The sequence below is a fragment of the Papilio polytes genome, unplaced genomic scaffold (assembly GCF_000836215.1).
Source record: "Papilio polytes unplaced genomic scaffold, Ppol_1.0 DF822845.1, whole genome shotgun sequence".
Classification (NCBI taxonomy): Eukaryota; Metazoa; Arthropoda; class Insecta; order Lepidoptera; family Papilionidae; genus Papilio; species Papilio polytes.
This window is the reverse complement of record NW_013526359.1, coordinates 1,221,402-1,245,626: the sequence shown is the minus strand read 5'-3', so window position 1 is coordinate 1,245,626 and position 24,225 is coordinate 1,221,402. Positions and strand designations below refer to the sequence as shown.

Genomic DNA, 24,225 nt, shown 5'->3' with positions numbered 1-24,225 from the left:
AGTCCCCTGACAGACTTGATTGAGGCAATTGTACTTAACCCATCTGTTTGATACATTACGTTTGTTGTTAGATTCGATCATGTAACATCTCTTATCTTAACTATGTTTTATGAGTGCATGTCACTGAATTCCTTGTTATCAGTTTGAGATTCACGTTTCATGTGTTTATGTGCGAATTCTTAGTTGTTTAAATTTTATTGAAATCATGATAATTGCTTGGACTCTTACATTGTATTCAAAAATCTTCTGTAATACCAAAACATTTGAAGCAAATATGAAAAGTTTTTATTTTCTTTACAAATTCATCTTACTATATAATTAAAACTAATATTATAAATGCGAAAATTTATATGGATGTATGGATGTTTGATAGATACAAACTCTAAACTGCTGCGGACCTCAAAGAAATTTGGCTTAAATATTGAGGATAGCTTGGAAAAACAGATAAGTCACATACTTTTTTTTAGTCCACGTGGACGGAGTCGCGGGCGAAAGCTTATTAAAATAAAATGTAAATATTATCAAGTTAATAAATATAGCAAATGCTTTAATAACTTCTAACCAATCGATGAATGAAACACTAACGTACGGAAAGTGTAATTACGCTCTATTAGCCAGTAGTTTTGCTCGAGTGAGTAATAACGTTTTTTTTTTTAATTATTACAGTAGTTAAGTCAGAGATGTAAGTACGGACATTTTTTGTTATGAAATAATGATTACCTGTGATACGACAAAGAAATAAAACATACAGAACGTGATAGAACATTTTTAATAACGAGATACATACGTTTGAGTGACATAGTACCATACGCAAATTATAATAAATATTTATGATTTGTTTATATTATAAGTTTGAAGGTAAAATATCACACATTAGCTTATAGTGATGTCAAAATAATCGTTCACCCATTTTAAATATTTGTGATTCTAAAATTACATCGGAATTTTTGTTTGCATTACATAGCTAAAACTATACAAAATGTTTGATTTGTATGTCGGTTTCTTGTTAACAAAGAATAAATCCTGTACAAATACATGTACGTATTACTTGTAATCTTTTAAATAAAGAGATTTTTTGAAACATCAAAAGGTATTTTAAAGGACATTTTACAATGTTCTTATGTCGTCATTTTTTTTAAAATATACTTTAAAATTATTAATTAATTTTTTTTTAGCAGTTTTATAGCTTAATCCAAGCAATTAAGCATTTAGGCGATTTTAATGCGTATCTCAGAGGTAATTAAAATCGGGAACATTGATAAGTTTCTTTTTCTTCATTTCAAAGATATTAATCAAAATGACAGGTCAGTAACGGTTAATTAAATATTACTGGAGCTCATCCGCTCGGGGGAATACTTAAGAATTTCAATTGTCCGTGACACGAATTGAAGGTTCATGCACGCGGCGTATACGATTTCCTAGCATCTTACGAAGATTTACTCACATTGGCATCTATTTAATGTGATATTCCGTGTTATTTAGTCATTTCTTCAATTGTTTAAACCACCTGTCAAGGACGAGTTACGTAAAATGTCACCATCAATAAAGTTGTGGTAAGCGGTGCATCATACCTCGTGGGCAAAGACATTCGTCATCATAGTTTCACATTTACGCCAAAGGTCAGTTTGTTTTTTTATTTTCAAACACATTCTCCAAGACATCTAATTACTAATGAGGGAATATGTAAGTGTAAAGAAGCGAAGAACATTTTTTATAGTCGTGGCAAATGGAACTTCTGGGTTCTTATTTTGTAAGTCAAGGGCGAAAATACAAATTCCTTACACTGCTTTTACTTTGGCATCGTAACATGACCTATAAAGCAATATGTATAGATACTATATTAATTATTTGATTGACCTTGTCATAGTACCTATTTAATAATTTAGTTACTATCCGAAATGTCAAAGAAACGACATGTTCAAAATAATTGTATTCCAGTTTATAATTTGATTAATTTATTTGCATGCATTAAACATAAGCGTCCATCACGCGTTACACTGACTCGTTCCACATGTACAGATTTGGTTAAACAACTAGTCTAAACTTGCTTTCTTGAGAAGATCAACACATTATGTCATCATGTATCAGTAAAATCAAAAATAATATATCATTTTTAAGGATAGCAATGTGGTCAAGGATAAACTCACTTTAAATATGTTACTACTACTTAACATTAGTATTCCTATTGTCTCTTAAGTTATATCTGCACTAAGTTTTTTTTTTTTCGTTTAATAATAATGGTCTTAAAACTTAATCCTTTCAATCCGGAAGCTATGCATTTCAGGGGGTTCCAGGGTTACGTGATCGTTTAGCTGCAGTTAATTTCCTATTATTATTTTAGGTTTAAAATGTAATTTAAAGGCATGTTACAAAGTCGTATAAAAATTCTCGCGAAATGTATTTGTCACTAGGTAACTTTTTAATTCATAATTCTCTAGGTCATATGAATTTCAATTAATAAACGAAACCTGAGCACATTTTCTTAGAAGGCAAACTCGTACAAGGATGTAGAGTGTTTGCCTTAAATGAATCACATAAACAGTATTTATCTCCTTATTATAATAATGATTGGAAGCACAAGTTCTAAAATACCAATCACGTAACATTGTTCATCCCGTAGTATAGTTCGCAGCATTCTAACTAACTTCCTATAAATTACTATACTACGAGTATGCTTCGGTAAAAGTGTAAACTTTTACTATACTTCGGCAAAAAGCCCAGTATTCGCGTCAATATTGACGGCACACAGTCAGCTGTTCTTTGCGTAGTACGCTTCTTCCCAATGCCCGTCCAGCCACACCTAAAATTGAGTTGCAACGACCCATGCGATGTTCAACAGCTAAGATATTTGAATTCAAGAATAGAATAAAAGCCTTTTTTACTTTACCATCTCAAGCATACACAAAAGGTTTGTCCGTTTATGTTGACATTAATTTATCAATTTTCAACTACTTACGCATGATAAATTATGTTCAATGATTGATAGGGATTCATCGTCTTTATGACTTGACATGATTAGTGCATTCCATCGATAATAGCCTCAACATTTTATTGAATACTTCATTGATAATTACAAAAAAGCAAGGTCTCTGGTGAGAAGACGACGTTTCGTAAATGACATAATAGACATATTCACGGCGCCGTATTTCGCTACAAATGGAAAGAAATGTCTTATTAATGTTTCTACATTTATTTTGGAATTTTTAATTACCATTTCAATAATGTTTTTTACAATTTTACTTAAGACATTTACATTATTTCAGACGAGCACACGGTCAGTACTTAACGAATCAAAACTGCCATTTGCAAAAGCTTCCTGTGAAAGTAAAAAAGCTCTCTGACTATTTGACTAATCGTGAAATATATTGAACAAAAGTAATGTTCATTGTAATTGATCTATTAGTTTTCTCTATTTTTAAGCCCTACATCAAATTGTTTGTGCCTAAACAGATCTGTTGTATTTTTGTAAAAAAATAATTAAAACATTTATTGATTAAAGATATTCAAATATACATCTTTCTGTGTGTTCTTGGGATGTTGCAATTTATCCTTCAAATGGATCATTCGCGCTTGAGTCAACTACCATTGGCGGCCTACGTACATCCTACTCTGAACTGAACAGATTCTTTAGGAGAGACATCAAATTATTTGTACTTCGGTTCAAGGTGAATAAATTAATGCTGTAGGATTGTCTACAGTACAATTATGTTGTTATCTTACACTCACATTGTACTGGGCGGTAGTTTTCCTGTCAAAACGAACTGTTTTCACTCCAAAGAATAGTTTCTACGGCTCACGTTTAAGAAAGCTAATGTTAAGATGATTTTATGTAGGGTGATCAAATAGTTATCTTCTTACAACGGAAGAATGATAGGGGTAGATTTATTATATTAATTTAACATTATTTACCATGGAGGCTTAGTACACCTAAATGTTTTTTTTTTATTTCTACGTAAGACGACATTGTTCTATTTTTAAATATTATTCAGTATTATGAACTGAGGAAAATTATAAATCAACGAGAATTCTATTGAGAGCGGTCATTTAGTAGGTATATATTAATAATACAGGTCGAAGCAAGCCGTTTTCTTTTAATGGTATTTTATGTCGTAAGTTTGTCACTGTTGTGGCATCTTTTGTTTTATAGGCGCGTGTCAAATACGCGTTAATAATTATTTGACGAAACACCATTTGGCGCAGCATCTTATGCGTAATGGGGCATAGTTGTTAATAATATACTCTAGGATAGGTACGCAATGGGCGTGCAAACTAACAAGACAAGAGTTCGTTTCAATCAGTAAGTATCCGATGTGAGATTTTGCGAAATATTCTCTTGTGTCAAATTATGTTATAATACAAACACGTCGACAAATAAACAATATTAGCAGAAATATTGTTGAAATTAGGTCACCTGCTAGCGTGCACGTATTTAATGTATCAATGATTTCGTAATGGAAGTGAGAGGAGGGCCGAGCGCTTCTTTGAAGATTTGCGTTGGAGTCGTGCCCTGATCTTGACATTTGTCGATCTGGTATTTCGACCTTATGACTTATAGTTCTCTTCAACAGAAAATGTATTTATATATGTATTGACTCTTTTCTCTTCCAGTAGTTATGATTACTTTCAGATTGTTTTGTCTTAACCAATTTCCATGCACAACTGCGACTATTTCGCATGATACAAAATACATAGATAGAATATAGAAATCTTTAGGCAATTTTAATGTGTTACTATCATCTTAAATTACCAAAATTGATAAACTTGCAATAATAAGATAATAAGTACTTATACCAATCATCTTTTCCATGTAAAATAGTAATTTGAAATTCATAAATTACGTAAAGCAAGATCGCAATATAACTAAATAAAATGGGTAATTTTTCCCTGAGTTTCTTAATGATATTTAACATTTCTTCGTTTCTAAATTAAAGAATTAAGATAACTGGATTTTGAAAATATCGCCATAATAGGTACAAAATTAAATGTTGAATAATAAAATTATACGATGAAACTAGAGAATTTGAAAACAACAGCTTGTATGTTAATGTTAGCATGTTATACATATATTCTTTATTCAAACTACTTTTGAGAATTAATAATGGATGATATTTGATCGATTCGGTATTATTATCATGTAACAAACACGTGTTACTTATTATATTATTGGGATTCATAATTATGTTGCTATTTTGAAAAATTGTTTTTCGTCATCAACAATTTTAAAAACAAACTAGGTTTAATACATTATTAATATCATTTCATTATATTAGTTAATAATAATTGCCAAGTATTTCAGTGTTTGTTTGAAGAAAATTTGCTAAAACGAAATCTCCTTTTTTTCCCAAACTGTACGTTTCAATAGAAAAAAATAGCAATGTCTATCATCTGCACAAGTGATAATTCATTTACGCTAGGCGCTGAGGACAAGAAATTGATAATTACAGACATGCAAAATAAATGAACCAATGCCATATATTTTAACTTATTTAACTGCTTGAATCTTAAATAAATTATGTACATTATTAATGTACATTTTAAATGATGTTTTTGTACCCAAAACATGTTAATAAATCAGTAAAGCAAGTGCCATTGTAAGCATAATTAATTCTCCTTATATCTACCTGTATGGTTATCGCAGTTACAGCAATTTAGTAATCACTAAAATAGATTTTTTATACACAAAAAATCTTTCGAATCAGGATATGGCAACCATGTAAGACGAAAATAAAACTACAAGATTTTCATAGAAATATTTAATATTTACAGTGGATATTAAAAAAAAATATCTTAAAGCTTATTCATAGAATTAACACATTGATATATCACATTTTTAACATTTTCGTCGATATAAAGTATTCCATAATTTGTTAGTACCCCGTCCTTTTGAGTATATCCGTTATTGATTGTCAAATGCTGGAAAGAAAGTTAATTTACAATTTCGACAGAAATAAGCTGCTATCCAACACAATTAAGCTGAAGAAGCAGAAGCGCTTACTTCCTCAGATGTCGGCGCGGCACTTGTAGCAGACTCCGAGACCGCTTGTGGTATATCTTCCGCTGCTTTCGTTGTTACGTCGGTGTTCGCGGTTGTCGCTTCATCTACCGCTGCAGCATCGCTCGCTGTTACTGAACTCTCAGCGCTTGCAGTGGTATCGCCAGCTACCGCAACTGCTATTGTTGTTTCTTCACTTGAAGGTTCAGTAGCTTTTTCATCTGATGCACCTGATGTTGTCTCTACAGATTCAGATGAACCAGTTGTTTGTTCATTAGAAGCTGCTTGCGTCGTTGATTCTGATGATTTTTCATCAGAAAGTGAATTATCTTCACTGGTCTTAGGTTCAGCTCCTGAGCCAGCCTCCGTGACATCTGATGCAGGAATAGTTTGATCCGCAGATTCAGTGGTTTCCGATTTCAATTCAGCTTCAGTGCTTATTGATGCTTCTGTAGTCGCAGCTTTTTCTTCAGCGTTACTTTGACTAGTTGTTGAATCTTCTTCTGACTGTGCGACAGTTTGTGTTGATCCTGCTTCGGTTGCAACAGCATCAGTTGTTACTGATACAGCTTCAGTAACATCTGATTTTTCACTGGTCTGAGGAGAGTCTGTGACTACAGATTCAGTTGTGTCTGATTGAATTCCTGATTCAGTCACTGCGGAAGTTTCAGTAGTTGCCGCATTATTTTCAAGCTCGTTAAGTTCAGTTGTTGAAACTGCTTCTGGCTGTGCAGGTGATTCTGTAGATATAGCCTCAGGCGTTGTTTCTGAACTGGCTTCATTGATGTCAGACTTTTCGCTAGATTGGCTTGCCGTAGTTTGAACTTCAGCTATGTCAGATTTAGGAACTGCTGACCCAGGTGTAGTTTCAGCTATTTCTTGGGAATCATTTTGTCCAGTTGTTACACCTACTTGCGAGTTTTCGTCTGATTGTGGCTGTTGCTGTGGCTGATCTGATGATGGCTCAGATATAGGTTGTGATCCAGTTTCAGTAGGGGCTGGTTTATCATTAGATTGTAAAGGCGCTGAAGCTTCGGCCGATTCAGACTTCACTTCGGCCTGAGGAGTTGCTGCGTTTTCTGTGGTTTCAACTTTTTGTCCAGGTTCACCCGAAACTATAGTTTCAGCTGACTTCGGCTGTGCATCTAATTGTTGAGTAGGTGAAGTAGCTGAATCGCCTGCAATAGCGTTCTCTCCAGATTTTTCAGAATCTTTTGGTTGTTCTTGTTGCTCCACCACTTGAGCTGAAGAATCAGTGGGTATATTCTCAGAAGCCTTAGGTTTATCTTCTGATGCCTTAACACTCTGTAATTGCACTGATGCTGACTCAGAGTTGTCCGGAGTCTTCAAAGCGCGTCCAGTCTTTTCGTTTGAAGCTGGAGAAACCGGCACTGGAGTTGGCGCTCTAGGCAAGTGACTTCCGATAGGTTGGAAGCCATTTTCATCGGCAATGTAACTGTAAATGTATAAACATTTATAATTTACCAATATCATTAAACACATAATAAAACGAATTTCCTTTTTACGCATTACCTAGTATTATAATTTACCTTAAAGTGATAATGGTACCATCGGGAGCAGTGTATGAGTATGAACCTCGTTGTACGTGAATTTCATCGCTGTCGCCACTTTCATCACTTTCCCCACCTTCCTCACTGCTGCTGGCTTTACGACCTGCAGCCTTTGGTATAACTTTGTCGTAAGATACTTCTTCCCTCTTTATTCCGTTACCAGTTTCATAACTAAAAGAAAACAAATATACTCGTTCAATTAAACAATTCGTAAATACTTAAGCTAAATAAGCCAAGCAGACATAGCATTTTCAATAGAATTTCAATCTAACCACCATATAATAAATGCAAAACCTTATGATTTTATTTAATTAAAATTAGAAATGTTTTACTTTATATATATTTTATTGTCAACTCTAAGAAATAAACACAATAGGCTAAAATGTACACCTATGTATATTTTTCTTGGATTTATTGGTTAGTACTACAGAAGTGTGAATTTGCAGTAGCTGATGCTAATAGCAGTCACAAGTGTGCGTGTGCATAAAACATTTAAATTTGTGTTATAACACATTAACTAATGAAAATTTAAACCTTCTGAACTAAAAATCCAGATATACTTCCAAATTATTTTATGCCTTATAAAAATTCTATTTAAGGATCTCTTTGTTATTTACTGTGCATAACACATTTACTTTTTTTTATGAATTCAATAATCATACTATCTATATTAGATCTAATACTAAGTACTTGAATGTTATTGTTTGATACAGACTTTTTCAAATTCAGTAGAAATTAACTATTTTCACAGAACATTCAAATTTTTACTAGAGTAGTAACTCGTAAAAATATTTTGGCTATTGACATAGAAAAAAAAGATCATTTGGTATATTATTTGCCAGCAATGCACTAATATTTTTTATCAACTACAATAATTATTTTTTGATTAATATGCATTATTGTTTATAATTAAGTTACCTGAACTTGTAAGTTCCATTTGGTTCCAATTCTTCAGACTGTGAGATGATAGGTATGACGGTTGGCTGTTGCTTTTCTAATGGCACGACGGCCGTAGGTGCCGCCAAGACGTAACACGCCGCTACGAGACTAAGAAAAACTATTTTATAAATCATTTTAATCTTAGTACCTAATCACTCCCGAAATTTACTGATGAATGGTACTCCAGACTTCGTAAGCACTTATATGTAAGATTCATCTATTTACACTAACCTCCCCCCGCGTGCCGGTGGTACGAGCCTCAGCGGACGCTAAATACTTCAACCTTAGCAGTAGCCTGATGTGTTCTTCAGAAAATTGCACAATCGTCTAGGTGTCAATAACATGACACGAAGGGTGACGATCGGTCGCGATTCAAATTGATTTTTTATTCCATCTATGTAATCGATCTAACTTTTTTTCAGAACTAAGTACCATTTTTTATTCACGCTTGGTTCATATTATTAAATAATTTCTTTATTGTTTAATTTATGAACGTAATAATTTGATAAACTACAACACAAGCTTAATATCTATATTTCGGATTTAGTGTTGAATTTTAAACCTAAACAATATAATTTTAAGTCAATAATCTTTTGATATTATCTTTACTTTTTGGCGGTAAATACATTTAATGTATGTGAATGTGAAAAACATCGAAATATTAAAAAAAAACGTAGTATAGTAAATTCACTATAAATAACATGGTATTTTATTGCTTATTGCACATTTACGTCGATTGAAAAATAGCGTCTGAGATTTAACATAAAAAGCAGTCCCGGCAGCTTACTTTTCTGTAAAGTTTGATTTTTTTCACTTTAGCCAGTTTACATAGGAATCATTGACATGGCTTATTTTTATAAGTTGGATATTTAAAAATACTTAGATGGCTGTGGACTGTGATAAACGATTGCTACATTTATGAATTTCGGTAGGGCCTTATGAAGCCAATATTTTTATCATGTTTTTGTTTACGAGTATTTGATGTTGTCTTCCGCATTATTAAAGACTATGCAAACGTTGATGTCATACTGTAACAAAATATAGTTACCTATAATACGTATAAAGTGTTTTTTTATTCTTGTCAGACAAGTAATTCGGTTATCTAGAGGTATAAGACAGATTTGACCCGTGCTAGTGACTCATCTACAATACGGCTACAAGCGCGTCTGTCCTGTTTTGTAGTTGTTTAACAATTTTAAAAACCAAATTAGGATGCTTTTAAGAAGTAATTTAGTGATAGTTTTTGCTGTAATTACAATCAGTTTACTTTGTGGACATGCGCAAGGGAAGCGAGGACGTTACAGGTACAATCATCCGCCGTCAATAGAATCGACTGAGAATGTACCAGTAGCTGTAATTTATGATAGTGAAGACATTCGTGAAAATAAAGCCATTAAACTGTCCGCTAATTTCCAAACTGAGAAAGATGATCCCATCGTTCCCAATGAGAATGCAAAACAAAATACGGATGCGACACCGGAAGTAGCTGATGTACCGAAACAAATAGACAAAGTTGAGCAGAAAAAAATTCAACGCCAGTCAACAACAGACAGCGAAAGAAGTCTGCAGATACCCGTTAGTGTTGTATATGACTCAGAAACTAGCAACAAAGAGAGTGTTCGAAGTACCAGTTCTCCAATTGTAAGAAGAAGACCAACCGGAAGGCGTCTACCGAAATCCGAAGTATATAGAAAACCAAAAGACAATGTTGTAATTGATAATAATAAACAAAGTGAAGAGAAAATCATTGAAAATAATTCCGGTATATCGTCGCTTCCAACAACTTCTACAGAAAGTCCGTCAAATACACCTGTTAAAGACAAAAGCCAAATCAAAATTGTAAAACGAAAACGAACACGTGACCCTGTTGTACCAATTGTAACGGAAAGGAACTTCGTGTATGCACATAGCGGTAACTTTCATTATAGGTAACTGTGAAGAGCAGTCTTAAATAACGTATTTTTCATAAAAATTTTCTTATTAATTTGATATTCTATTCTACAGCTTCGAAGGCGGTGATGGCACGAAAGTATTCGAGGACGGCTTATTAAAATCAATAAATGACGAGACTGGTGAGGCTGTTTCTGGTGGATTCTCATACAAAGTAAGTATATTTTTAGCTTATGTTAAAGAATACATTTAAGAACAAACTATATGTAAGAGTATATATAAGTTTCAAGTATCGGAAATGCAAGAAAAAGTTTGTATATTTTGTCCTTTGTTACGTTTTAATCAAAGCATAATCTTTGTATTATTTTCATACTTAATGTTTCGAAATTAATTCAGGACAAAGACGGCAACGACATCAGCTTATCATACACTGCGGACGAAAACGGCTACAGACCAATCGGCGCCCACCTGCCTACGCCTCCCCCAATCCCACCAGAAATCGCACGCGCCTTGGCGTATCTAGCTACAAAATCAACCCCACAACCCGTAACAGAACCTACAAGAAAATTCGACTAGTCTTAAAACATTCTCACTATTCTAAATTATTAAAATAGTTGTTAGTAATCTAAAAATAAAAGAATTTATTTGTAACGTATATTCTTTTCCCATAAACAAGTTTTTAATTAATTAAATGTAACTTTAATGTCTAAATTATACGATACATTGATAAAAATCATTTCTCTATTTAATTAAGTCACTTTGCTTATAACAGGTTTGACCATTATTGCTGTCTGATAGTGTATTGTGTAAATTATAATTTTTACACATTCAACCGAAGCCAATTTGTCAATATTAATATTTGATATCTTCTCAAACATTCCAAATGTTAGACGTCTGTAAACTCATTGATAATGCGTTTGTAATTTTTGTATCAATAACTCTGTACTATGTTCATTGTACTGGAGTGTTAAGTAATCGAAATGTATTCAATTCATTATTGAGTTTCTTTACTTTATAAAACTGTGGGTGGCTTAATCATATTCATAATCGTCACCTCTCTATTTAATATTAAATTGTTGCGTTCTTTGAAATTGGTGGCATCTTGGCTTCAGCCGGCGGTTATTCTCTCAGAGTATTGAAAGCGGAACATAAAAATAAATTCTCGTATTTAATTTTATTATAGTTAAGTGGAAAACTTTAATTTTTTGACATTTAAACTAGTCTGCTCTCATCATTGGCCTTGCAGTCTTTCTAGTCAAACAGGTTCTATAGATACCCATAAGTTTTTTCTATTACAGACAGATTTATATCTGTATAATAAAAAAATAGCTTGTTTTAGTCAATTGTGGAACGTATTAATAAAAATAAATAAATGTAAGCGAATAAACTTCTACAACGTAGATGAATAAATACTCAACGCATGTACAAGCGACCTTTTGTTCATTAGATGATGAAATGCCTACAAATAACTTATGATATTTTAATTTTAACGTATTACGTAACGCATTCAATAAAACGCCTTATCGTTATCGCACCGGATGTTACAAATTATTTAAGGTTGATTTTCACTAACATTAAATAGCAAAGTCACGTTTCTTTGGAAATATGATAGGCGATATTTTTAAAATTCCTCGAATTAGTACTATCAATGATTTACATGTTTAATAGTGAGACAGTAATGATCTCATCGACAGTCTCATCATCGCAGCCAATGATGCACTTGGACCTGATCGAGAAAAGTTTTCTAGAATATTCTACTCTGGGTTATTTGTTTTAGCCCTTGACGTAGAGCCAGCCTTCCTTATTTCTACCAAATGTTACGTCTCCTCCACTGTGACATCCACTTTCCTTTCCCATTTTTTCTTCATACGGAAAGGGCGGTAAGGGAAAGGTCTGAAAGTCAGTTCCGGCACGCACACTAATCAGACAAAACGAGGAATTGCTCCTACTCCACGCCTGTCTTCTGTGAATTTAAAACTATCATATGCCTCTGGACAACTCCCTGAGTATTATGGTACATTTTCAAAATAATTTTCATGCATTGGTTGATCTATGTCGATTATAGCTTTTTTTAGTACATAAAGATCACTAACGTCTAAAGTTTTTTGATGTTATACAAATCTTTGATCTGTCAAACAATATTATATTATTTAGATTTTTTTAGAAGCTGTCGCCTCACATAAGGTGTGAAATTTTACTCAATGTTATAAATGGTAAATCGAAACGATTTTATTTGAGAGAACCAAAGTAGATGAGATGAACATGTGATTTTCATGCATTACAATATTTAACTTTCATTTTCAGTAAACGGTTTTTGTTATCAACCTAGTTACAGTTCTAAATCGATCTGTAAGCTTTGTAATTGTATAGTTAATAATTTTGGTGATAATTACTTTATTGTCGTTGTAAACCGAATATTGATCTCACTTTTTTAAGTTTTCTTTTCTTTTATTGCAGAAATCAGCTTAATATATCTACCCAATAAAAAATCGTTTTAAATTATCATTTAAAACGTTGTAAAACAGCGTATCAAATGTTTCGCCAATAGTCGTCTTTAAACTGTAAAGTTGCCGATTTGTAGATCCGTCTTTGTTTTACGACGCCGGCGATCGTCTTGTATCGTGATCGTGTTGCAGGAATAAAAAAATCTATTAATATTGTATGACGTTATTAAACCTTTGTTTAAAACAACTGAATGTTGTTTACATTTTATATGTGTTTTCGAGACAAATTATAGGCTTTATAGGAAATGACCTCAGCGGTTAACACCTTCAACCGATTCTGTGGACAATTGTAATGCTAATAAATATATTGTGTAATCAACTGACCGGATTCCTAAAGTCGTAATAAAACTTCCAATATTCATTCACAATGCATCTTTGGCACTGATTTTGCATTTATTGAATAAATAATAAAATGTATAACATATTTGTGCCGATATAATCTTTATCACAGTTCATCGGTCGTGTTTTTATTTGTTTTTTCATTGCTTTATTAAAAAAAATGCATCAATACCGCTTTGTAAACACTAGCAACGATACTGAAAAAAATTGGATTCACATATCTACAAATGGGAATGTATCTATTCTGCGCTTACAAATCAGTACAGATACTAACGAGCAGACGTAAAACGAGTATCATAATTATTTCAACATAAATGTAGTGATGACGATCAAGCTCTGGATGGGGGCGGCGGTGGAAGAGTTGCCAAGTAGTCTAATGCCTTCTGAATTGCGGGCGGTATCGGAGGTGGTGTTGGTAAATGTTCACCCTGTAACATTAAAAAAATAAACAATCGATCAAAGTAGAGACACAAAGAACGTGTAAGGATTAGTCAAGGCTAGCTATTAGTGTTTTCAATCATTATTGATGCTTAACAAATATTTTCTTCGTACGTCTAAGCAAATGTTTTACAAATTTTGTACCCGCTGAGGACACGTGCATTAGCATACGTATATTTTTTTTGATGTTAACGACAGAAATAGTTTACCAGAAAACAGTAGACATTTAATTGAATCACTGTTAGTTTAAATACTTGACATCAAAATTCCTCGTTTTGAATAAATTTATTTAGAGCCGCTTAGATAAATTTATAATTCCTTATAGAGTTAATTATGAATTCGTACTGCGTATGTCGAGTTTATATGCAATATCATCATAAAACTTAAGTATTTTTAAAATCACATTACACGTACATTTAAAAGACAATATGTTTTAGTTTGAAACAGAAAAGAGCTTGGTGTTCTTTTAACTTTATGCTTAAACGAATTATTTCATACATTGTAACAATAACTAGAGAAGAGCTTAGATCATCTTAAGAAGCAGTCGCTTAAAAGTAGTAGTTGATTTAAAGACCTGATTCAAAAGGCAGTTATTTAAGAAAACACTCACATCGTGAGAAGGATCCTACCTCTGCAGACCTGATCACTGATTTCCTTTATCGAATTCCGCAACGGATAGTGCACAATTTTTAGGTAGGATATATAGACTAACTATAAAAACTATAAAATAATGAAGACTTATAATATTTAAAAAATGACAAACTGTAGTAGAGATTTTCTTTCCTAATCTTATATAGTACATTGTAATTGCGTACCTCAGGTTTGAAGCCGTTTTCATCGTCAGCGATGTAGTTAAGGTTGATGACAGTGCCGTCGGGCGCGGTGTAGCTGAAACCTCCCTGCGCCACGATCACGTCGTTGCTGTCCGGACCACTGGCCTTCTTCAATGTCCCCGTCTCCTCCGCTTTTATGCCGTTCTCAGTTTCATAGCTGGAAACATTTATGAGGAATGCATTAAATAAGAGCCACTTTTGTGTATAGTGTGAACTATGCAACTTTAATTTTAAAAGGTGAAAACACAACAATCAGAATTTTCTCGTACCTACATATTTATGTGTAAATAAGAAATACCGTGAGCTACAGCGCAAAGCAAAGTTAGCTACTGAAAATGTTGCAATCCGAGGAAATCTCGACAAGCATTTATAAGTGATTCGAAATATAAGGTATTCAGGACGAATAAGTTTTCTATATTCAAATTGCTACAAACTGAAGTATTCGTTTACTATTTTAGGAAACGCAGGCGACAATTACCAAAGCTGCCCTTGAACAGTTATATTGGTACCCTAACCTTTCCGACTGTCCGTCGTATGGGACCCACCAACTGGAAACATTAAATAATTCTATGCGTTATAATTACCAACTTATAGTATTTTAATATTATTCTTACTTGTATACGTAGGATCCATCGGGTTGCTGGTCGAAGTCTTGTTTTAGAATTGCTATAACCTTTTCAGGCTGCTGGGGCGCGGCTGCGGCCAAAGCAAGAACGGCGCAAATCAATAACACCCTCTGGGGAAAAAATGATTTTTAACGCCTGTAAGATTTTTGTGAGCAAAAACAGCAGACATGTAAATAGGTATTCTCGAAAAATCAGGCATGTTATTGTATTGTGAACGTAGTGGATGTAAATTGAATTTTATTACTTCAGCAAATAAAACTTTAGAATACTATATAATCGAAATTCAATTTACACATTAAATGTTTGTTATAAATCGAAAAACAAAGAGTAATTCTTAGAACAACATGTTTTGTATTTTGATATTATGTCACTGAGGTTATCGTTTCTGATAAAAAAGCACCTATTCTAAGAAAATTGACTCTACCTACGAAACCTACCTTTAAACCTACGAACGAAAAAACTGTATTTTAAAATAATATGTACATCATATTATGTGTTATATCATATCAGTGTTAAAGTAATTTGACCTTTACTTCATGGTAATTTACCTCTCCAAATTTTTATTCACAACTAATTAAAGGAAATTTTTATTTAATTTGACTACCTCTTCTTTACATATATATGGGTATTGTTTATCATTTAAGAATTTAGGTTACATGCGTATTTCTAGAAAACCATCTAATGTGTTGCTAATTTAGTAACACGAGACAAAGCCGGTCGTGGTGTCGCAGAGCCATGTAACCTTCGCGTGCTAGACACGTGTTAAATACGTTACAGTCACATATTGGATACTTCATTTATTTTTTCTGTATTAAAATTAGACAATTTTTTTAATTGGATAGATATCTAATTCATAACTACAACTACAATACACAATAGGTATAAATAAATTGATCACCACTCTAGATCGTACCAGTCTTAATATTGTCAATGAAAGAACGGAGCTGGAACGATTTAGTGGTAACGCCTGATAATATTTGAATAGTATGGTTAAAAGTAATGTAATTCTTATTTAATTTTACTACATAAGATTTTTGAGATCGTATTCTAGTTTTTATAAACTGGAAAAGATAAACTTGCTTCATTAATTATGGTAATAATACAACGAAAATAGTGCTCATTATGTTGAATTTATAAATGTCAATTTTTTTTTAAAATCTTCTACACGGATATCATCAAATTGTGAAAACTAAAACGATTTAAATTTATGACTTTTAACGATTACATTTTTATCTCCTATTTCCAGATATATTTCGGACCCTTTGAGGTTTATCTTCTTGAAATTGATATTCTCAAAGAATAAGACTGCAATATTTTTAATGGAATCTAATTACTTTTATTAGAATGGACGTTTCATAAGTGTCCTTTGCAAAACGCAAGTCGACATTTGTTTGTCTTCGCGTTTGTTTTGTAAGCGCATTGAGCGGTGAGAAAATGGCACAGAATTTGTGAGTCGCCTCCAAAACACAATGTCCAACTTCGACGCTCAAAGACAAAAGGTGTTCGCTTAATTAGGCTCTCGCACGCCTCTAGCGAAATACAGGGACGGACTTTGTGACAAAGCACGATTATTTTTATTTAACAATTTTTGTATTGTTAGTTTATATTTATTTCAAACTAGCTGTTCCCCCATGCGACTTCATCCGTATAAAATAATAAAAAAATTGCAAATGTCAAACCATGGCAACCTTGCTTCCTTGATGTTGGCACCAACTTAAGGTCTCTTTCCCACATTAGGGTTTTTATCCAAAATATTTACCCCTAAGTTTAACGGCGTGAAAACATATAGCCTAAAGCGTGACGTAAGTGTAGGGCTTCTTATTAAAAAAAGAGTTATTCGAAAATATGCTGTGATTGCTGACATTTTAGGCAACAAAGAAGTGTGTTTTTACGCTTTATTTACGATTGGCAGTAGTTACACTAGTCACAATTTAGAATAACCTAAAATATGCAAGTAACTGTAAAGGCCACATTTAAATAGAGACAAAATCATTAACTATGTTTAAAAAGATACGGTAAATTCTTGAAGTCCAGAATTTTTTAAAATACTAACGAATGAAAGACTCTCTGCAAAAACGTAAAGGTTAGTGTGCCTTACGTGGTTAATGAGGCAACTTAGGTTTAGGTACTGTTTGGCTGTGGATTCACTGCGTCCTCAAACGATAAAGTATTCGCTAAAACGATGCGCCGCTTGTCACTACGGCAAATAGCGCGGTTGCCTGTAAAGGTTAAGTCTCGTAGGCATTTAATGCATCGCGTATTGCATAATGTTCCGCTGAACTGTCCGCATGCCCTTTATATCATTACGCATCTTTAAGAGAAAATCAGTCAAATTATTATTTGGGAAATATTTACTTGTAATTTTTAAATGTAACTATTAAACAATTACACTTAAAAAATTGTCCTTTGCTGTAGAAATTTTACACTATATACATACTAAGGTGAGGGTCTACATTAGTGACTTTAAACTACTCTAAGTGCGGCAATAATTTGTGTCCCCAACCCAACCTAAAAGGCAGGCAACGCATATGTATATTTCTAATGTCTATAGTCACTTCCCCATTTTGGTGAATTCAGGTGTGAACGTACTCATTTGCTGTTGTGCTATAAAACAGTTATTACAGCAATACTCGTCCTAAACGTGTTAGTTCCTATTATGAATGGAGTAGATCGATTATTACCAGGTAGGATAACAAGGCAAGGATGTCTGCAATGATTTGAATTAATCTCTTTCATCTTGCAACAGCTTTTGCTTTTTATTTAAAGCATAAATGCAACTATTTGATGCGGTTCAATTCGTATTGGCTCTTAGAACTAAGTATAGAGTTTGTTAATGTAAAATGATGTTACTATACAATTACTTCGTTCTTAATAAACCAATGGCACACATAGAACTAATATTTGCAGTCGCCAAAATAAGTACAAACGCTTTATTTTTGATTATGACCTAATTTCCAGAATCAAAGCTGTGAAAGTAAAGTTTCAGATAACGTACATAAGTTGTATTGTTGTGATTATTTTCTTACTTTTTAGTTGTTTTTTCCTGATTATAAGATTTAATAAAAAAAATCTCTATTTTTGTATATGAACTACCCCCTTTTATAGTTTTTAATATCCTAGATAAGTTAAATGTCTTTAATTGTTTAAAAAAATCATTGAATTTGTTGAAACATTTTAAAATCGTTGTAGATTACGGCTTATTAACGCGTTAAACATGTTAGTAAAGCAAATTCTAAACTCACCATTATAATTATCTGTGAAAACTGGCACTTAAATGACTGCAGTTATTGTAGAGATGTAATATCCCATGTGGCGTTTGTCGGCGGCGTGTGCGCCGGATTGTACTTAGCCATCTAATCATCTGTCCCTTTTATAGAGACGCAGTTTTGTCTAGGCATTGCATACTGCAGGGGGAGCCTGCAACAACAGAAGAACACAGGGCCGGACTTGAAATTTTTTTTTAGTATATTTTTATTTTCGTACATGATACTAAATTTAAAATTTGAGTGAAAATATTTATAAATATTCCTAGTAATATCACCATAAATTTAGGATATATATGTAGTAAACAGTGTGGGAGTGAAGATTTTTAAGGTTAACGCGTTTCGATCGCAATTATGTGATAATTTATCTTTAAGTTACTGTGTTTTTATTTCCTTATTCCATGATTTATGTTCCAATTCAGATTTGATGGGCCAAAGTTCAAGGTTCAATGTGTGCTTCCTGTATTTCTCAGTGTAGGAAATAAAATCTATTTAACTTAACTAACAGGATTAAGTACTACAAATAAACTTACATGTAAACAAGGAAGAAGACCCTACCCAAATGTCTCTAGAGTTTATAGACAAGGTTAATTATGATTTGGATTAAAATAATAAAATGGAGTTACCAATACTAAATAGCTTAAAATTTAGTTTCAGTACAATATTCACTATTTTTATATTAACTACGAGTATAATAAATGTCTTCTAATATATTTGAGCGTGATCTATACTGATATAATAAATATGAAAGATTTGTATTTTTGTATGTATTGAAATAACTATTGGGTCAATTTAAAAAATCGTTCATCATTAAAAAGCTTCGTATCAGTAAGTTATATAAAGTATGTTTTTTATTATTAAATTTCACGCGGATGAAGTAGCGAGCAACAGCTAGTATTAACATAAAGAAGTAAGAATGCGTGTCTGAGTGGCCGGTACCTTGAACTACTAGCTACTATTACACCTTCATTAGAATCTTCAGCAATACAAATGTACTTACCTTGATTTTCCATACAAATTTTCTTACTCCTCTGACATTTCCTCTTTATTTGTAAAATATGTAAATTCATTAGGTATATTTATCAAGACTAGTTTCACTAAATCTTAACCAATAAGATTTGAGAAAAAATTATTGTATGGAAAGTATGAAATCTCTTTATAATCTATAAAAAATGCGAGAAATGTATTTGTAAAATTATATTTGAATTGTAATATTGTATGTTTGTTTGTATAAATATATAAATATTTTTAACACTTATAGAATAATTAACTAATCATTATGAATCTGCACAAAGCACTGAACAATAATAGTAACCTATATTTTTCGTTATAAACGTTATATAATAAAAAAAATATCTGGCATATGGCATTTTAGAATTACAAAAATGCATATTATGATTGTGTAACGTATTTGTTTTATTTTTTATAGTAACTATTTGTTTATTTTTAGTGTTTATGCTGTGTGAATACATAACTGGTTTTAATTACATGAGCATAATGTTAACAACTTATGATTTAGTTGCTGTTGTCATCAATACTTGTTACAATCATTTATACATTTCTGTGTAATTACGTATTTACGTTGTTTATTATTGGAATGTTTTATAAAAATAAAGATGTTCAACGATCACAGCTGGACTGAGCGATGACTTGTTACAAAGATTAGCATAAGTAAGCTTTATTGATTAATATCAGCTGTTCACAAAGTTTACCTTTTAATTGCTGTAGGACTATCGCAATGATAGTCATCCGAACAGTCAGTAGTCCCTCAACAATAAACTATTTTATCTTGTCAAATTCCTAATCATTTGTCGTTTCAATAAAAAAAATATTTCCGTCTTTTCTCCTGTTTGCTAGCTGTCCCCGTGTGGCTGAACCCGCATGAAAATATAAAACTTTATTTTGTTGTCTACATTTGTCATTTCCCAATTTCAAATGTCAAAATTACCAATTACCGTATTATGGCAATCTTGCTTCCTTGATGTTGCCAGCTTGTAGTTTATGGTCCCTTTCCCACGTGAAGGTGTTTTCCGATTTGTTTATCCCTTAAATTTAATTAAATTGTATAGCCTTAAGCGTATCGTAAGTGTAGAGCTTTTAATTCAAGAAAGAACTATTCAAAAACATGCTGTTATTTCTGACATCCTAACCCATGAAGTAGTGTGTGTTTACGCTTTATTATATTAGTATAGAACTATAGATATTGATTTTACGTTAATAATAACTTCCATGGTAATTTTTCTATAATAGTTTTTAATTAGTTGTGCTTTATTGTAATGTTACTAAAAGACTCAAAGCAATTTAACCACTTTCCATTTAAGGTTAAATTTACTTTATTTTTCAATTACAGATGATGCGTTTACAGTTGTAAATTCCCTAAGTTATCAAGCCTACACATTGTATGTGTTTAAAAATGAATTGCGCCACAGTATCCGCAGGTCGTTCACGCAATGAAGCAACACATTAAAAGTCTCGTAAAACATACATAAATGCAGATGCGTATTGCCTTGCGATTCTTACATTTAAAACTTACAAATATTACATGAATGTTAATAGACAAGCAACCCATGCCAGAGAAGTCATCTATACTATATATATTATAATAAAGCGTAAACACACACTTCTTTGTTGCCTAAGATGTCAGGAATTACAGCATATTTTTGAATAATTCTTTTTTTAATGAAAAGCCCTAGACTGACTTCACGTTTAGGCTATATATTTTCACGCCATTAAAACTTTGGGAGTAAATATTTTGGATAAAAACCTTAATGTGGGAAAGAGACCATAAGTTGTTGCCAAAATCAAGGAAGCAAGATTGCCAAGGTTTGTAATGTCATGTCATTTTGACATTTGCTATTGATAATTTGACAAATGTAAACAATAAAATAAAATTTTCATAATTTCATGCGGATGAAGCCGCGCGGGAACATCTAGTTTAATATAAATATATTGTAACTTATTCCGTACTTATAGTACCTTTTCTCAACAATTGATTTTTTATCGTTATTATTAACAGTAACGTAATTACAATACATTTCGTTTACTTTAAAACATACATTTACTATGTAATTAACGTTACCGGTAATAATTCGAATATAGGAAAAAAACTCTTACTTTGTATGAGGAAGGAATTAATTAGTAATTAATTATGTGGAAAAAGTGATCGAGTTTTATAAAACAAATTCCAATCATGCGCATTAAGTTATTTATAAGGAGCGTTTTCAAAGTACGTATACAAATAGGTGGGTTTTTTGCTTATGCAGTTTAATGAATGGCGTAGAAAATGCATTAATCTTTAACATGCGAGTAGTATAAATATGTTTCCGAACTAAATTTACGATGCAAACATACATATTAATTATGCTATGTTAAGAACAGTAAAAAGATTGAGATATTACGTTGTTATGACTCATAATAATAATATTAAAAAAGATAAGCGTAAAATGAAATACTCTGCATTAAAATGAGCGAAGAGTTCGAGTCTTCTTCCCCTTACCACCCACCGTTTAGGAGATACGCGTGTGTCCTATAAAAAAGGTAATGCATCCGTCCATTGGGAGCGATCGCTTACTATTTCAACGCTTACTCGTTTATCATCCATAAATGTATTGCAAATCTACTAAGCATAGTATTTATTGACACGTCTAAGACAGCATTAAACAGTTCTTTAGAAAAACGGTACTTTGAAAATATCCCTATCCGTGGTTTAGGACATCAGGCTATAAGATTCGGAATTGCTATCTTAAGCATTGGATATTTGTTACCTGCAAGTGCTCATCGCAACTTTAATCTGCCAGTAAAACATTTGTCCTTTGCTCAAGAGTTAAGGTAACTAACGTAATGAGATATCAAGTAACAAACTTTGCACTAGGACTTGAATTTCAATATCAGTTGCTTTGCTTTTAGAGCAGAACTACACGCAAAACAACTGGCGGTCATTTAGAACACGTCTCACGAAATAGGATACGTGGCCTGACCTTGCGGACAATTGATAAAATGTATCTAGTCGTAGAATATGATAAATTTAATATGTGACTTTTTTACTTTTTTCTTAATGTATATAAAAAATAGTATTATATAAGTTTCTTATAGTTCAAGGGCCATATGTTTATTAGTATAATGTGATCAACCTAAAAACACATACAGTGTACGTAAAATTGTCTTTTCTGTTAAATCGAACATCCTGATACACAACAACGATATTATAATAAATGGAAATACAATTATTGGTATGGTAAGGTAGTTAGTTTCTAATAAGACTCAACGTATTTCTTTATTTTAATAATTCATTTAAATGTGCACTCTTGTCTACGTTATCAATATACAAGGAAAAGCATAAATGTCAATACATGATGCGTACACTCACTTCATCGTCAAGTTGCACTATTATAAAAGGAGACACATAAAATTTACATAAACCGCTTCTTATTCTTTTCCTTACATATTCAAAAAAGGAAAGCAAGGACTTTTCTCGTAGTAATTCTGAATAAATATAAGTTCAACGGAACTCTGCATTCTATCATTATTTTAACATCGCTTCCCTGACTTCGACTTGTTTTTTTTTTCTAAATACTTAATAGTAGATTATCTGATCTGTAAGTGGCCAGTGATTGTTTATTTTAAATCAAAGCTGTGCTACATTATTTACGAACGTTCTTGAAATAAACCGTCGTGCGGTCGCCTCTCTTAATGTACCAATTGTTTAACGCAATGTAGGTCAGGCGCAGGCTTTAACAGGTCATCGGTCCACATCTAACACAATAACAACATAAAAGTATTGTTTATAACACAAAGGCAATTGTGCTAAACGCAAATACATACGGATTTCAACTCTCGTGTATATTTCTAAGTTTAAATATCATGACAGTTCGCACGTTTCGACATACGATTAATTAACGTTCCTCGCAGATCGTATGTATTGAGAATTTTATTTTATATTAACCATTAAACATAGGCACATATATGAATAATTGATGTCGAAATTTCCCACGGATGCATGTTTTCATAAGACTTGGTTAATTTAAGCACGCACTAGCATTGCTTAGCTTCATTTTTCAACGAACATTGAATGAAGACAATCATCTCACTAGCGCCAAATAAATTTGCTTATCACTGATTTCGTTGCTTCGAAATAACTTTTTCTTTATTCCGATTTAAACGTGCCTGTTTATATCTTTGACATCTAATTCCGATTATCGAACCTTTTCTATGTTGTGGAATTAAGAAATTAATTGGACAATAGGGACTTGGATCTGAACTAAGACGAAAACGAAATCTCCTGAGGAAGAAGGTAAAGATCCTGATAGCTTCTGTTTTGAACTTCCACCGGCTATCGATGAAATTCTGTTCATAAAATTAATGAGAAAGAGTAATCCAATAACAATTTTGAGATGGAAGATCATTAAAATATAATTACTGAATCTGAATAAGTCCTTTCCTATAATTAGTTCGTATTCTCACCACTGGGAACCGCTACCATCGGCCCCAACGGCGAAAATCAAATAGGCACAAATCACTACGGTTAATAGCAAGTCAGTGAAAAAGCATATTGTCCATTGTATTTGTACCCCTTTTATTCTCCTTTAAAAAGATGTTTCAGAACGGGAAAAGTACAATATGAAACATACGCGATAAATTATTCTTGTAGAGAATAATGAGTAATAATTTGTAACGTCCATTTAACCATATTAGAAGTAATTATGTTTATTTCTATGTATTTAAATATTTAGGACGAATCGCGTCATACAGTGTGTCAGCATTTTTACTGTCCTATCTGCATAGTTGAAAACCTTGAGGCCGTCATCAGATGTCCACTTCTTGGTCGTGAGAT

General features: G+C 32.5%; 3 protein-coding genes across 3 annotated transcripts; 1 reads left to right on the top strand and 2 right to left on the bottom strand.

Moving 5' to 3' along the window:
- Positions 1-5,826: 5,826 nt before the first annotated feature.
- LOC106105320 (cell wall protein RBR3-like) lies at positions 5,827-8,636 on the bottom strand. The gene is made up of 3 exons (XM_013285611.1): positions 8,482-8,636; positions 7,543-7,734; positions 5,827-7,448 (listed from the first exon to the last, which is right to left on the bottom strand). Exons 1-3 carry the CDS (start codon positions 8,634-8,636, stop codon positions 5,969-5,971), a joined length of 1,827 nt encoding a protein of 608 aa, XP_013141065.1. The 3' UTR covers positions 5,827-5,968.
- Positions 8,637-9,323: 687 nt separating this feature from the next.
- On the top strand, positions 9,324-11,043 carry LOC106105431. The gene is made up of 3 exons (XM_013285725.1): positions 9,324-10,430; positions 10,507-10,606; positions 10,789-11,043. Exons 1-3 carry the CDS (start codon positions 9,715-9,717, stop codon positions 10,966-10,968), a joined length of 996 nt encoding a protein of 331 aa, XP_013141179.1. The 5' UTR covers positions 9,324-9,714; the 3' UTR covers positions 10,969-11,043.
- Positions 11,044-13,253: 2,210 nt separating this feature from the next.
- Positions 13,254-18,483, bottom strand: LOC106105441 (endocuticle structural glycoprotein ABD-4-like). The gene is made up of 4 exons (XM_013285736.1): positions 18,375-18,483; positions 15,121-15,242; positions 14,489-14,663; positions 13,254-13,663 (listed from the first exon to the last, which is right to left on the bottom strand). The coding sequence occupies exons 1-4, from the start codon at positions 18,375-18,377 to the stop codon at positions 13,565-13,567; spliced, it is 399 nt and encodes a 132-aa protein (XP_013141190.1). The 5' UTR covers positions 18,378-18,483; the 3' UTR covers positions 13,254-13,564.
- Between the last annotated feature and the right edge of the window lie 5,742 nt (positions 18,484-24,225).

Coding starts and splice junctions, on each gene's coding strand:
- LOC106105431 (XM_013285725.1), top strand. CDS start 9,715: ATGCTTTTAAGAAGTAATTTAGTGATAGTTTTTGCTGTAATTACAATC. Junction 10,431..10,506: donor AGCGGTAACTTTCATTATAG/GTAACTGTGAAG, acceptor TCTATTCTACAG/CTTCGAAGGCGGTGATGGCA. Junction 10,607..10,788: donor CTGGTGGATTCTCATACAAA/GTAAGTATATTT, acceptor AAATTAATTCAG/GACAAAGACGGCAACGACAT.
- LOC106105320 (XM_013285611.1), bottom strand. CDS start 8,636: ATGATTTATAAAATAGTTTTTCTTAGTCTCGTAGCGGCGTGTTACGTC. Junction 7,735..8,481: donor AATGGAACTTACAAGTTCAG/GTAACTTAATTA, acceptor GTTTTCTTTTAG/TTATGAAACTGGTAACGGAA. Junction 7,449..7,542: donor GGTACCATTATCACTTTAAG/GTAAATTATAAT, acceptor ATACATTTACAG/TTACATTGCCGATGAAAATG.
- LOC106105441 (XM_013285736.1), bottom strand. Junction 14,664..15,120: donor GATGGATCCTACGTATACAA/GTAAGAATAATA, acceptor AAATGTTTCCAG/CTATGAAACTGAGAACGGCA. Junction 13,664..14,488: donor AAAACGGCTTCAAACCTGAG/GTACGCAATTAC, acceptor TTAATGTTACAG/GGTGAACATTTACCAACACC.